This window comes from Lynx canadensis, chromosome B1, assembly GCF_007474595.2.
Source record: "Lynx canadensis isolate LIC74 chromosome B1, mLynCan4.pri.v2, whole genome shotgun sequence".
Classification (NCBI taxonomy): Eukaryota; Metazoa; Chordata; class Mammalia; order Carnivora; family Felidae; genus Lynx; species Lynx canadensis.
In genome coordinates this window covers 33481995-33496885 of record NC_044306.2, presented here as the reverse complement: position 1 = coordinate 33496885, position 14891 = coordinate 33481995, and the positions used below count along the sequence as shown (strand labels likewise).

The window sequence follows — 14891 nt, the reverse complement described above, 5'->3', positions numbered from 1 at the left end:
TAGGCCAGAGGTCTCGCCTGGCTCCCCAAATCTGTAATTGAACTCAAAGGATTCACTGCTTGGGGTGCTTTAAATTGAACATCACCCAAGGGAGTGTTGAAAGCAACGATTACTAGCAAGGAGACAGGGAGATTGCTCTCAAAGTGCTGTCTCATGTAATCCCTTTCCTGTGGTGTCTTGTAATACACAGAACCATGGCCGAACTACTGCAGCAACAGTTTGTTCACTTTCCCTTTTCCCTTCCATCCTTTCCTCCACCATTTCCAATAGGATATCTAACAATCCCTTGGGCTTTTGGGGGGCGTCCTTATACTCATGTGCTGGTCAAAAAGCCGGGACAAGTCTCTCCACATAGAGGTGACTGGCCAGCTTGGGATTTCCCCCAAGGACAAGAAAGAGGCTTTCCCTGGGGAAGGGCCCCTTTACCCATGCTTGTTTCGTTTTTCCATATCCTGGCTGGCTGGCCAACTGTTAGAAGATGGAGGAGAGGCAGCAGAGTAACCTCCAAACTGAGAAGGCACTTGGAGACCAAAACACAAAGCAGGACCCCGCATACAGTTTACGCAGAGTTCTATTCAGAGTAACTTACTGACGGGGGAATCTGGCGGATGATGATCCTGACACCTGCACAGACGTTCTCCACCAAGTCCAAACCTGCGTCTGCAGATTTTGTAAAGTGAGGGGATCTGCAGAGGGTGTGTGGCAAAGTCAAAGGGTCCACTTACTTGGTAGCTAACATTTAACAGATCTCGCGATACCACTGGTGCACAGGAGTGGGGGGGGGAGGGACCTATATTATCTCTACCAGTTATCTAAACAACTTTAGGGAAGAGCAGAATAAGCCTCCCTGCGTTTCTGTTGGGGTCTCCATTAATGTCCAAGGGGCCTGGAACATGTAACCCAGGGAAGGTCATCTCACGAACATGGACGAGATGAAGGGCCAAGTGTGGAGTCGGTATTGTGGGCACGTCTACAAAATGCTTTTCAAATGTATGATAGCCTCTGATCCTTGTCAACTCCAGCGAAGCAGAATGCTAAAAGTTACCCGTTACATGACTTTGGAACCTAACTTTATCTATAATCAAGGTTTACAAGAAAGTCATAATCCCTATATAATACAGCAAGAGGCAGAGTGGGACTCGAACCAAGATCCTGTGCTCTTCCTCACGATACAACAACACAACAACATCTACTACTGTAATTGCCAGATTTCGGTGAGAAACAAGGGAGATCGCATCTTCAAAGCATTAGCCAGGTTTCTGGCACTTAGTACGTGTTGAAAGAATTAGCTCTCACCATCATTATTTTGTTTTTAGGGGTAGTCGTCTAAATCTCTATTCTGATAATGTCTTGCAATGTGAATTTGGAAAACCTAATTTTTTTCTGAACAAAAATACCCAATCGCGCTATTAGAAAGAAGTTATTTCTGTGGATTAATAACTGGGAATCCCTTGCAAGGTGACTGTAAGCTCAGTCCATAGCATTGTTATAAATTAGTGTGCGTGGAGCAGGAGTAGCACAGGAGGAGTTCTCTCTTGGGCGTGGGGATAATGTGACATGTGTTTCACTCAATAGGAGTAGGGGACCATGTCCCCAAACCACATGTCGTGTGATATTCGTGGTCCCTGTAGTAGTTGTAATGAAAGAACTTTTTGCAAGACGAATTAATATAAATAAAACCCACAATGAGATGTTACATCATACCTGTCACAATGGCTAAAATTAACGACACAAGAAACAACAGGTGTTGGTGAGGATACGGAGAAAGGGGAACCCTCTTGCACCGTTGGTGGGAATGCAAACTGGTGCAGCCACTCTGGAGAACAGTGTGGAGGTTCCTCAAGAAACTAAGAATAGAAACTACCCTATAATCTAGCAATGGCACTATTAGGTATTTACCCAAATGATACAAAAATACAGATTCTAAGAGGCACATGCACCCCAGTGTTTATAAGAGCATTATCAACAGTAGCCAAACTATGAAACTATGGAAAGAGCCCAAATGTCCACTGACTGATGAATGGATAAAGAAAATGTGATGCACACACACACACACACACACACACACACACAATGGAATATTACTTGGCCATCAAAAAGAATGAAATCTTGCCATTTGCAATGACGTGGATGGAGCTAGAATGTATTAGGCTAAGTGAAATAAGTCAATCAGAGAAAGAAAAATATCATATGCTTTCACGTATATGTGGAATTTAAGAAACAAAACAGATGAACATATGGGAAGCGGGGGGAGTGAAGAGAGGGAAACAAACCACAAAAGACTCTTAATGATAAAAAACAAACAGGGTTGATGGAGGGAGGTGGGTGGGGGGATGGGCTAGATGGGTGATGGGCACTGAGGAGGGCACTTGTGATGAACACTGGGTGTTGTGTGTGAGTGATGCATCACTGAATTCTACTCCTGAAACCAATACTGCCCTGTATGGTGGCTAAAATTGAAATTAAAAAAATTTTAAAAATAGATTAATAAAAATTCTTTAAGGATTTGGGATGCACAAGATTGTGGGGATCGACAGCAAAGACCGTGACATGCTTTTTAACCCCTATTTTGAAATCTAAGTAAAGAGGCTCTTTTTTTATGAATAAAATAATAATTTGAGATAGCATAGAAGTTTATTCATCCACAGAAACTTATTAGAGATTGTGACAGGCCAGAGAATTCAAGAGGCCCTGTAGATGGCCATGTACAGGTCTGACCCTTACGGCATGCTGCTTGGGTCTAAAGCTTGCTTCTTTTGCAGAACAACTGCATGGTTTTGCCTCACATCTTTTTACCTTAGTGCATTCCTTTTAAAAAAAAAATGCTAATAAAAGTATTACTTAGTTCACAAGAAAGTTGTGAGGATAAAAATACGTTAACTCACGTATAAAAACTCAATACGTGTGAACAATCATTCTTTGAAATAGATCTCTAGCTTGGTTCCAGACCTATCTATTTGTTTATTTTTTAATTAACAACTGGACATCCTGTCTCCATGTGACACATCCCAAACTGGTATTTTTCTTCTTACCTGCTTTACTGCATGAATCCACCCTCTCAGGGAATAGTACAAGTGTGTGTATAAGACATACACCTAGGGGCGCCTGGGTGGCGCAGTCGGTTAAGCGTCCGACTTCAGCCAGGTCACGATCTCGCGGTCCGTGAGTTCCAGCCCCGCGTCGGGCTCTGGGCTGATGGCTCAGAGCCTGGAGCCTGTTTCCGATTCTGTGTCTGCCCCTCGCCCGTTCATGCTCTGTCTCTCTCTGTCCCAAAAATAAATAAACGTTGAAAAAAAAACAGACATATACCTATATCATATGTATCATATATATATAAATATGTATGGCACCATTGATCACTATAGTTTATCACAGTCTCTGAGTGCTAACTTGTGCTTTTTCACACTGTACCGCAGTACTCTGAGCTAAGCATGTTATGAAATGTATGTGGCTCACTCATTTAGCTATTCTTTCTGTCATTTATTTTCTGCTCCGGCAAAGAGTTTGACCAGTAACGATGAAAGATGTAAGCAGTAACGTCGCATCTATCACAAGAAACAAAGGGGAAAATTAAACTAAATGTCAGAATTCAACTTTTGGGGGACGTGGGTGGCTCCGTCTGTCAAGCGTCTGACTCGTGGGTTCAGCTCAGGTCATGATCTCACAGTTTGTGAGATCGAGCCCCGCACCTGGCTCTGAGAGTACAGAGCTTGCTTGAGATTCTTGCTTTGCCCCTCCCCTACCCCCCCCCCCACCCTTTGCACACATTCTCTCTCTCTCTCTCTTTCTCAAAATAAATAAACTAAAAAAAAATTCAATTTTTATGTTTGCTCCATACATCTTCTAAGAAATAATGAGGAAAATAGAGAATAAAATTCATTTAGAGATTGGTTTAAATTATTTGACATGAGAGGGTACTATAAATATAATTCTAGGCTATGCAGAGTGACCAAAACTTCTGAGAATGACAGCTGGAAAGGCATGGTATGATTACAGATTTAAAGAGAACTGAAGGACGATCGTCAGTTTAAAAATGTCGTATGCATCCCTACGCAGACCGAGATCATTCTTCATTTCCAATGCACTGCCCACTGAAATGGGCAAGTGTGCAAGTTGCCACATTGATTAGAACCTGTCAGTGGTGCCCATTCCCTACAGGGACAAAGCCAGAAATGAACTTGTTCTGTTTAGTAGGATCTCTTCCCATTCTTCCAGGTACTCTGCTCCAACGATGCTAAAGTATTACCGTAAACGAGAACGACATTACATCCTCATTTTTTCTCAAGGTTAATTTTTCATTGACCTCATTGTTCCTGCCTCCAGGAAGTCTTCCTTGTCCTGCTAAGGGTCGTCTCTGACCCCCATGCCTGCATCTTTCCTAGCCTAAAGCACAGTGTATCATAATGTATAGGCAGCACTCACTTAGCACATCTTTGTGGGACGTGTCCTTGCCTATCTCCCTCGCCAGGCTGTAAGCATCTCAAAGGGAATGACTACATTTTCAACTGTGATCTCAGGGTCTTTCACCTTATAGGTACTAATGAATGTGCATGGAATTAATGGGGGAAATCATGTAATAATTAAAAAGTGGGTATAAACTTAAAAAAAACATTTTTTAATGTTTATTTATTTTTGAGAGAGACAGAGACAGAATGTGAGTGGGTTAGGGGCAGAGAGAGAGGGAGACACAGAATCTGAAGCAGGCTTCAGGCTCCAAGCTGTCAGCACAGAGCCCGACCCGGGACTCGAACTCACGAGCCGTGAGATCATGATGTGAGCCGAAGTCGGATGCTCAACTGACTGAGCCACCCAGGCGCCCCAAAAGTGGGTATAAACTTTCTGTTCCCTGAAAAAGACAAAGCAGTAGAACTTGGATTGAGAGAAAAGAAACCCGGGAGATTCCTAATCCTACAGCTGAAATGCTCAGTAAGTAGATACAAAAATTCCCTTGTGGTTGTTGGCTGATGCCTATATGACATTTTGAGAAATCCCTTTTCATTGAAATCGCTCTATTACAAAAATGCGCTTCAGAATCCATAGAATAATGCCTAATTTTAGTGGATTAAGAATGGATTTAATAGTAATAACCTCAGGATTAGCTCATGGAATGTGTATTTTATAGGAATATATATATATATATATACATATATATGTATATATATATATACATAATTTCTCAACAGAAATAAGACTGAGTGTATAAATCAGCTGTTAGAATGTGTGACTAAGAGCTCAAACAATACTAGGTTCAAATTCCACTTCTGCTACTTACTAGATAAAATGACTTTGGGCAAACTTTTTTTTTTATTTATTTTGTGTGTGTGTGAGAGAGAGAGGGAGTGCAGGGGAGGGACAGAGAGGGTGAAAGAGAATCCCAAGCCCTACTTGGGGCTCGAACCAGGGAACCCTGATATCATGACCTGAACCGAAATCAATAGTGGGACGCTTAATCGACTGAGCCCCCCGGGCACCCCTGGGCAAACTTCTTATTCTTATTTACTATATAAAGGAGGACAGCTGAGTCTCAATCTTTTGAATCTTTTATCTTTTTATTTTGAAGAGGCTTTTTTTTTAAAGTTTATTTATTTTGAAAGGTGGGGAGGGGCAGGGAGAAAGAGAGAATCCCAAGCAGGCTCCACACTGTTAGGGCAGAGCCCAACGTGGGGCTCGAACCCATGAACCGTGAGATCATGACCTGAGCTGAAGTCACGAGTTGGACTCTCAACTGACTGAGCCACCCAGGTGCCCCTGAATCTTTTATCTTTTTAAATCCCAGGTTTTTATCAACAAAATAGGGGTAAGATGGCATTTATCATACAGAAGTGTCGTAAGAATTAATATGATCGTAATATCAAGGACCTGGAACTTAGTAAGGGAGCTCACCACGAGCCATTTAGTGAGTCATACACTGTGCTATCTGGACATGCCTGCTCAGCCTCACTACCACCAATGACAGCCCCTCAAGGTTTTTTCTGGAAATTACGTCCTTTGGGTCTAATAAGGCTTTTTCCCACTCTTGGTTGTTAGTGATGATACTGAAGATGCCCTTGGAGATCTGAACAACCCTGAGCTTGTATTGTCCTACATTCTTATTTCAGGATGGCTCAAGCTCCCTGAGAGCACCATTGTGTGAGAACAGAATACAAGGTAACTGGAAAAGAGAATTTTATCTAATAATTGGAGTGGATTAGAAATTGCTTCACTGAACCGCATCTGTATGTGCGGGAAGAATGCCATTCGCAAATACATATATAGCAAATACATCTGTAAACATAGCATATATTTAGCAATGCATATATAATACATAGCAAATACATATATAAATATTTGCATACATTTATAACATACATAATAAATGTGCACACTTACCAAGGTCCATCCAAGCCAGTTAGCCCAAGGTAGCTTCGTGGGCTATAGTCATATACTGGAAATGTACTACTCCAGAGTGGGGAATGCGGGAAGCACGAAAGAAAGAGAAACAATAGCTTATGGTAAAGGAGCCTTAGAGCCAGGAGGCAGCCAGAACTTCCTCCTGCAGGGCCATTGTTGCAGGACAACAGCTTCAGGGTTGTGCAACACCTTTAGTAAACACTTCCTGACGCAGAGACAAGAATGAACCCGGGAGTTTCATTCTGTCTCACTTGAGAGGAGTCAGGAACAGATCAAGCAGTGCACCCTGAGCGAGAAGGGCAGGCACTCTGCCCCTGGGCTCAACCAGCATGCTGCAGGGGCTTCTTCTGACGGTCACGGTCACGTTCCTCCTTTCTCCAGTTCCAGGTCGGTGTTTAATTCCTTTTCGGGTTCTGTTAGATACGCCAGTGAACTGCTTGCTTTTCACTTTCTCTCAATAGCTTTTTTTTTTTTTTTAAACCAATTTTACTCACCAGTTGGGCTGGTTTTAGTCTGCTGTTTGGGGGGGGGGGCTGTGACTGCTGTAAACCCTCAATGTAAAGGAGAGGGAAGGAGACAACTTGAATCCATTTTCCTATGTCTGATATGGGAATACATAGCCATCAAAGGGAAAACTTCATACAGCTTAATTGAAGCAGAGAATATGATCTTCGTGTCACAAAGCGGAATTCGTCAAATCCCGCTTGTCATTTTCAGAGCAGTAAAGATGCAGAGGATTTGACTAGCTACCGCTGTGCACAAGGCTTTCAGAAAGTATCCGCTGTAATTATAGGGACCAGTTTGGCTCGTCGTGTTCCTTTTGAGTGCACGTTTTTATGTTTGGTCCCGCCATTACTGGTGATAATAAGTATGACTAATTAGGAATAAACAGGTGACCAGCTTGATATTTCTAAAGCATTGTGCTATTACCTGATCAAAACAAGGTTATCGTTAAGCTTAAATGGATCATTTATTTCTATTTTGCTGGTTATCAAACACGTAAGACTTCAAAAGGAGAGAAATTTTACTTCTCCATAATAAGTGACTTCTGGCATGTCCCTCCATTTCTGAGAAATTCACCAATTAGATGTTGGTTAAATTTAATTGGGTAACACATTTCCTTAACTTATTTCTATTTCCAGAGCTTATTTAAGTCACCACATTAGCTTCGGTGTGTGAAAATCCTTCCCATTCAATCTTTTCTTGGGTTTTAGAGTGCTTGCGGAGACGTAGGAATGGGAACAGATCATCAACAAGAAGTATAGGGTTAGGGAGGGAAAGATTCTCTTCTCTCTCGCACTCTCCCTGCTTGGTCACTAAAAGTAATTCTCCCCACCTCCTCCCCACTGTTTCTGATTTCTTTTCCAGGCTTGTGAGAGTTTTACTTCACATCATTAACTATAGAACTGTACTGGGCATTTAAGTTATTGACTTCAATTGCTACTTTGGGAGTCAACCTTAATAGAAACCTTCTTTCCCTACATGTCTCCAAAAGTGCTATCTCTAAAAATTCTTTGGGATCCCTCACTTGGTTGGCCCCTGAGAATTGCTTGGGAACTAGCTTTATTGAACAGCATAAAGATCAAGCAGGATCCATTAACAGCTAACCCTGGAGTCCACCCACATGACAGGCTTTTCACCACATTGGGCATACTAGCTGATTCTGTTCTCTCATCTTTGCATTCACAACATGGCACCAAGAGACAGCTTCCTTAGAAACCATGCCTAAAACTGTGATGTCTTCAAGTATTTGGTGGTGGGGACAGAGGGTTTGCAGTATCTCTTGTGAGAACAGGGTGACCGACAGACAGTTACCCCCTCATCTTCTATCTTGAACAGAGAGTCCCCCCTCCCACTTTACCTTCCATTTTTTATTTTCAAGACTGTCTCCTTGGCAGTGAGTATTATTCCCACTGATATTATTCCTACATGGATTTCTTTCCCAGCCAGAATGTAAAAAATAAAGCAATTCTCATTTTCTCATCTCTTCCTTTTTGTTGATCTGCCCCCACCATTCAAAGAAAAAATATGTGCCTCGGACCACGTCTTGTGCCCAGTTTCCATAGACATGAAATAAAAGAATGAAGTATAATTAGGCCAGCTGTTTGTACGCACTTCACCATCCCCTGAGAAAAATAACTTCTAGGATTTCATCATAGGAAAAAACCCAAATATTTAAAAGGATGTAACAGTTGTTTGGGGGTGAGATGTACGTGCACTGACAAAAGAGAAAGTTCTTTAATATATTTCAACAGGATATCCAGAGGGTACAGTACTTTTTAAAATCATTTTGTTTCAAATTAACAATTCTTTCTTATCTTCATAAAATGACTGGATGAGCCTCAAGAGCATTTATAATTTAATCTTCATAGCCAAAATGATAGATTTAAGAGGATGGATTTTTCCTCGATGTTTGACGTCACTTTTACTACACTAAGCTTCAAATCGCCAGAGTTTGAGGGGGTGCAGCGTAGCCCAGATCTGAAGTCAATATTGAATAAACTCTGATCCAGGGCTTAATGTCATGTGTTTAGTTTGGAAAGACATTCTTTAAACGATTTGGAACAGATTTGATCAAAAATGAAAATGCCAAATATTATACACAAATGTGCTAAACTCCAAAATTGCCCCCAAACACATTAAAACAGAACATGGCAATCCAGACCAGTGCCTGTGATATTAATCTTGCCAATGAGTATTCACTTTTCTAAAACCAATATACAGTAAAATCATTATCTCAGGCAATCCAAAATCATAGTTTTGTTTTTTCTCGATCTAGTGTTGCCGGCCAGAAGTAATCCAATGTGTGAGTTCTGTGGGAGAGAGTGAAAGCGAGTACTAAAATGAATTAGTAGAAACATATTGTGTTACATCTCGGATTTGTGTAATCCCAGGATGGCAGTTAGTTGTGTTTGTTCCACAGGCTTCCAAGTAATTAGCCTGATTTTATTCAGCTGGGAGGAGGCTGCGTCATTTCCATCAACCTGAAGGATGATTGAGCCAAACGATATTTCGGTCTACTGTGTATCTCTAACTTGTGTCATCTGTGATCATTTGAATCTCATTCTTTCAGGGGCCTTCTTGGTCCCACAAAAATAAGAGCCATTAAGAGAAAGTCTGTTTCCTGTAGAGAATGTACTATGTTGCAAGAGCACCGAAAATCTGTTGCTTGCACACTGAAGATAGTGAGAGGTTGCCAGAGGCTGTTTAAAAAAATATTCTGGTTTCTTTGTTGATAGATTTTATTTGCCATTTGGAAGTGTGCAGCCGTCAAAGGGCTGGAGGTAAATTTCTCCGCTAATGTACATATTTGACTTCGTATTTAAGTCAATTGGTAGTTTCCGATTTCATGAAATGTTAAGATTTAGATACTAAGTAGAAGTATGGAGATGCGTGTATATGTCAAGAAAACTTGCATTGGCCGAATGGCCTGTTTCCCTCACCCCTTCTGAAAGGGGAATGTGTGTGGGCTATCATTTTTTGCTTTGATAAAAAGAATCCGCCGGATAGTTATTATTTTATGACCCAAGGGAAACTTGGGCTGATATTTACTCTTGGAATAGTGTATCATGGATGAAAACCAATTTTCAAACAGCATTGTCAGAAGAGTTACTTTGGCTGCACAGTGGTGACTATATGGCTTCATGAACTCCATATTAATGGGACTAATTGCACTGATTGGACATAACCCACAAGACAGCATGTGGTTGCCTTATGGTGTGCTTGTTTGGTATTACAGGTTTGCAAGAAGCTTCAGGGAATTGTGTCAATACCGTCAGTTAATTTGTGGCAAGAGTAATTTTCTGAACCTCTTGGCATCTTATTATTTTGACATAATTATGATAATTAGGAAAGTTTTAACTCAATGCCAAAATGATCGATTTAATGTTCCTTTAGGCTTTTTAATTTCTGTTATAAAAATTTTTGATAAATAATATTATTGTTTTCCTTTACAAAAAATAAATTAAATAGAAATAAAAATGCCCAGTGATTATCTCTGCAACAGCAAGAAGGTCTTTACAAAAAATAAATTAAATAGAAATAAAAATGCCCAGTGATTATATCTCTGCAACAGCAAGAAGGTCTTGAGGTATCTTATCTAGTTCTTGAAGTCTTGTCTATGTAATGAGACTTATTTTATCTAAACCAATCAAAACTTTATCCAAATGATCCTCATCTCTTCAAAGAGATTACAGAGAATTCGGTATTTGTTTGCAGAAAACCATAGACTACATGAACTGTCCTTAAAGGTCATTTAATCTTCTGTCTTTTCAACCAATTAAAAAATTAGAACCAAACCCAAAGTTCCAGTATCCTAGGGTTGATTCCATGATTTTAAATGTTTTCAAAATGTTTTCAAGAGTAAATCTCAAGTAAATCTCATTGAAAGAAAAGCTATTGCATATCCCTTTAATGGCCTGGTTTTTACCTAATGAGATTTAGCCAATGGCTCTTAAGTGGTCAAGTGCATTTAGCCATCCTAAAATGATAAAAGAAAATGGACATAACTAGGAATTTTTTAAAGTTTCTGCTTTAGGGTCGCCTGGGTGTCTCAGTCAGTTGAGCATCCAACTTCGGCTCAGGTCATGATCTTGCGGTCTGTGAGTTTAAGCCCCGCGTCAGAGCCTGGAGCCTGCTTTGGATTCCATGTCCCCCTCTCTGTCTCTGTTCCTCCTCCGCTCGTGCTCTGTCTCTCTCTGTCTCAAAAATAAATAAGCATTAAAAAAAAATTAAAGCTTCTGCTTTAGTTTCTAAACAACATTTAAAAACAAATATTCTCTGGTACATCTTTGGGATAAGCGTACAAGTCACCCAAGATGACTGACAAAAAATACTCAATGTTATTTGTTAAAAGATCAAAAAATAATATAAATTTATATTACCATAGAATTTAGGTTTGAGTGCTTTAATAAGTTGGGATTATCTTTAGAAAGCACTCTAGTCATTCATTACCCAGAGAACTAAAGCTCTTCCAGACCACAGTGTTAGTAAATTGCCTGCCTGGGCCCATACTTTGATTTTTGGTTTCTACTGCATCTATATTCTGGGTAGACCAGTAGCCCCTTCAGAAGCCAAAGAGCTGATCTATTGACATTTACTTAGACACTATTCTACACGGAGGAAGGACTCCATCAAGTGGGAAAATAAAAAAGAAAATAGAAAATTCAGTGTTAGTTTTCGGAAAGCTGAATCCATCTCAAAAATAACTTGTAGAAACAATGCTGAGATGAGAATTCAAAATGTAGATAGAAGGTTGGATGAGATAACTGTTCAATTGTCTTTCCATATGGCTCCAGGCTCAAAGTTCCCTTCCGGACCAGTAATAGTGCTCTAATTGTTTGCTTCTCTAATTTTTATTCTTTTCATGCTTTGTATGCAAAAATAAATTTACCTGTATTGCAAAAGCCAAGCATTCTATGGAGCTGGCATTGGAGCTTTATTACTGCATCATAGTTTTCTTCGTTAATGTAAAATATTGCTATTGGACAATACGAAAAAATATTAGAATCAGAAATGGCATACATCATTGATTTCATTTTTGTAGCACTGTGTAGTTTTCAGAGTGCTTCTACTCAGTTATGCTGACACTGATAGAAGATTGTCTTAGAAGATTAGTTTGGTTTCTGCCTTCCTGTGCTGGCCTGTATTGCTTGCTACGTTCCTCCACAGAAGATTCAAGGTAGCAAAGAGAAATGGAAAAATCCAAAAGAAATACTTTCACCAAATAGAGATACACTTGCAAGCTTTCAGTGGGGATGTATGCGAAGGTCTAGGCTAAAGATCTGAGAGGAAGAGTGGGTTTCTGATTTTGTCTCTCTACTCTTAAATTACTCTGGCATAAAACTCAGTTAAGCCTCTGTATGTGGCATTATTGCCGAAACGCAATACGGCTGATTATTACCAACCGGCTTGTTTATTTCTTCTGCTTCACTCAATCTGCTCTTACCTTTTTTTCCCTCCTCAGTAAACGCGATAAAAGAACTCTCTGGAGTGAAGAACTATGAAGTGGTTTATCCCAGAAGACTTCATTCACTACATAAAAGAGAGGTCAAGGAGCCAGAACAACAGGTACTTCTTTTGACTTAACGAAGAGTCTTGAAAAAAAAAAAAAGCATATATTTACAGGTGGTATACATATAGATATATAACTCTAATATATAAATATATACACATATTTATATAGAGACATTTTCATTTGTTATTTGACCTATATTATTTTTATTAATCGTCACAATAACCCAATGTTCTATTTTGAGCCTCATTTTTTTGCAGATTAAGGTTCTGACAGTTGAAATAAACTGTCCAAGGTCACACAGAGAGTAAACCTTAATACTTTTATGGTAATTTCTAATTCTGTGTACTTCCAAAGAAATTAGATACAGTTTATTTTATCTATCTATTATCTACTTATCGATCATCTGCATATCTATGTACACACGTACAAACAAAACCATGAACATTAAAACTGAAGTAGAAAATAAAATATTGTGAATCAATTAATATATATATGCATATTAAGTTAAGATGAATTACTGTAATTAAACATGAAATTTATTTTTGTCTTTCCTAAAGAGAAAGTTATTAAAGTTTGTAGAATTCTTACTACTTAATGAAACAACACAGTCTCAGTCAAAAGCTAAAAGCTAAAACATGATGATCCATTCAACAGTTTTCTCATTACCTGCACTCAGGAGTCTTCTGCTGGGAGACAGGAAAAATTCAGATAAATGAGACACAAATAATAACTTGTAGAAATATTGTAAGATGCAACTCACTGGGAGTACATATCCCCCCCCACTGGATAAGCTTTCCCACAGATGATTTCTTCTAAAGCAAACATGTTTATAATAGCAGAACTCATAGGAGACCCTGTTTATTGAAATGATTCTCTCTCAACAAAATGTTTCTGGTAAATTTAAATGGGACCTGTATGCACTGGGTTCCTCATCAGTATGGCCCTCTTCAAATGCTTTCCAGTATTCTCTTAAAAACGCCAGATACCTTTTGTCACTGAATATTTTGAGGAAAGTTAATACACGTCCAGTGTTTTAAAGTGAATCCCTCATAAAACAAATTTAAGCTTTTGAACAGTTTATTTTGTTGAAAAACTCTAGAATAATTACTGACACCTATTAGATGATCAATCTTAAGTTTTGGAAGAATTGAGTGGATGGATGCAGTTGATATTTATTGCCAATACATTATTTTTCTAGTCCACAACTCGATTCACTGATTGTATAAGCCTTATCTTTTCTTGATTCATAGTAAAAGTGTAAAGGATCCGAATTCAGAAGGCTGGTTTATATTCACATCTTAACTTTGTTAATTTTCTCTGTTAGACACTGATGAGCTTCAATTTTTTTCATCTTAAAATTGAGATAATAATAGGAATGCTTATTTTATATGGCTATTTGGAGAAAACTTACGTGCAAAGCAAAGCCGGATGCAATTATTAACTCCCTGCTCATGATTATGCTATGGCACTGTCTTATATAACTCAGCACCTTCTACTTCTGACTAACTGTCATGGCTCTTTTGCTTAATATAATGGTTTATTAAGCCATTTTATTATCTTTCTGCTTCTCAACACAACCTCCTTTTTAGTCAGCTTTGGTAATCTCAAAGCCTTTCTTGGCATTATGTTTATTTCTACCACTCGGCCCTTCTTATGGATTTTTTTTCCTATTTAACATGTTCTCCCCCTATGTAACACCCAGTTCATATTCTATTCTTGTAAAGTAAACATGGAATATTTGTATATGTACTGATAGATCATTTTCCTGGAGTCATGCTTCAGGAATGGCCAGTGTTACACCATTTGGCTCTTGATTTTCTCTTAATATTGATTTCACTATCATTATCGTGTGTGTGTGTGTGTGTGTCCAAGTGACTGTGAGAATAAGTTTAATCTTCTCATCTGGGTTGAAACTGCCCACGTCAATAAAAAAAAAAGTGTTTTTTTTCTACCTTTAACATCCTCTGCTCCTCCTTACCCTCACCTCTCAATCTGTCCTAAGGAAGGTATTCCATAAATGTTCATTGATTCAAAGAAATCCCCACAGAACACATCCATCTTACCTTTTGGAGGAAATAAAAACATTACACCAAATTCCATAGACAACCAAAGGGAAATGCGCCTAAACGATTGGAGGGGTTTAATGTTCCTTTATAGGGTGAATTTTATTTTTATTTTTGTCGTTTTGTGGAGTATATTTGCAAGAGTCTCCTTGCTGCCTTCAGTTGTCGACAGTAGGAGGTAACATGTGATTAGCCATGAAGAATGTGACAGGGCGAGGACTGAATGCTTCCGACCATCTCACAAATACATGTAACTCGGTCATATTTGCCTTTTAGTATTATTCAACTAGCATTGATGTTCTCAGGTGCTGGTTGATGCCTTTGAAGTACCGGCCAGCAAGAATGTGATCAAACCATTAAAAACCACAAAAAACAATTCCTGGCTGAAGAAACATTCCAAAGGCATTGATCTGCTTTTCCCA

At 39.2% G+C, this 14891-nt stretch overlaps 1 protein-coding gene across 11 annotated transcripts in view; it reads left to right on the top strand.

The window, feature by feature from the left end:
* The first annotated feature begins 6642 nt into the window (after nt 1–6642).
* Nucleotides 6643–14891, top strand: part of ADAM28 (ADAM metallopeptidase domain 28) — a 74111-nt gene continuing 65862 nt past the window's right edge. For all 11 annotated transcript variants that reach the window (XM_030312366.1, XM_030312370.1, XM_030312368.1 and 8 more), the window contains exons 1-2: nt 6643–6777; nt 12356–12459. In XM_030312366.1, coding sequence (XP_030168226.1) covers nt 6720–6777; nt 12356–12459 — 162 coding nt within the window. In that variant the 5' untranslated portion in view covers nt 6643–6719. The remainder of the gene's footprint in view (nt 6778–12355; nt 12460–14891) is intronic.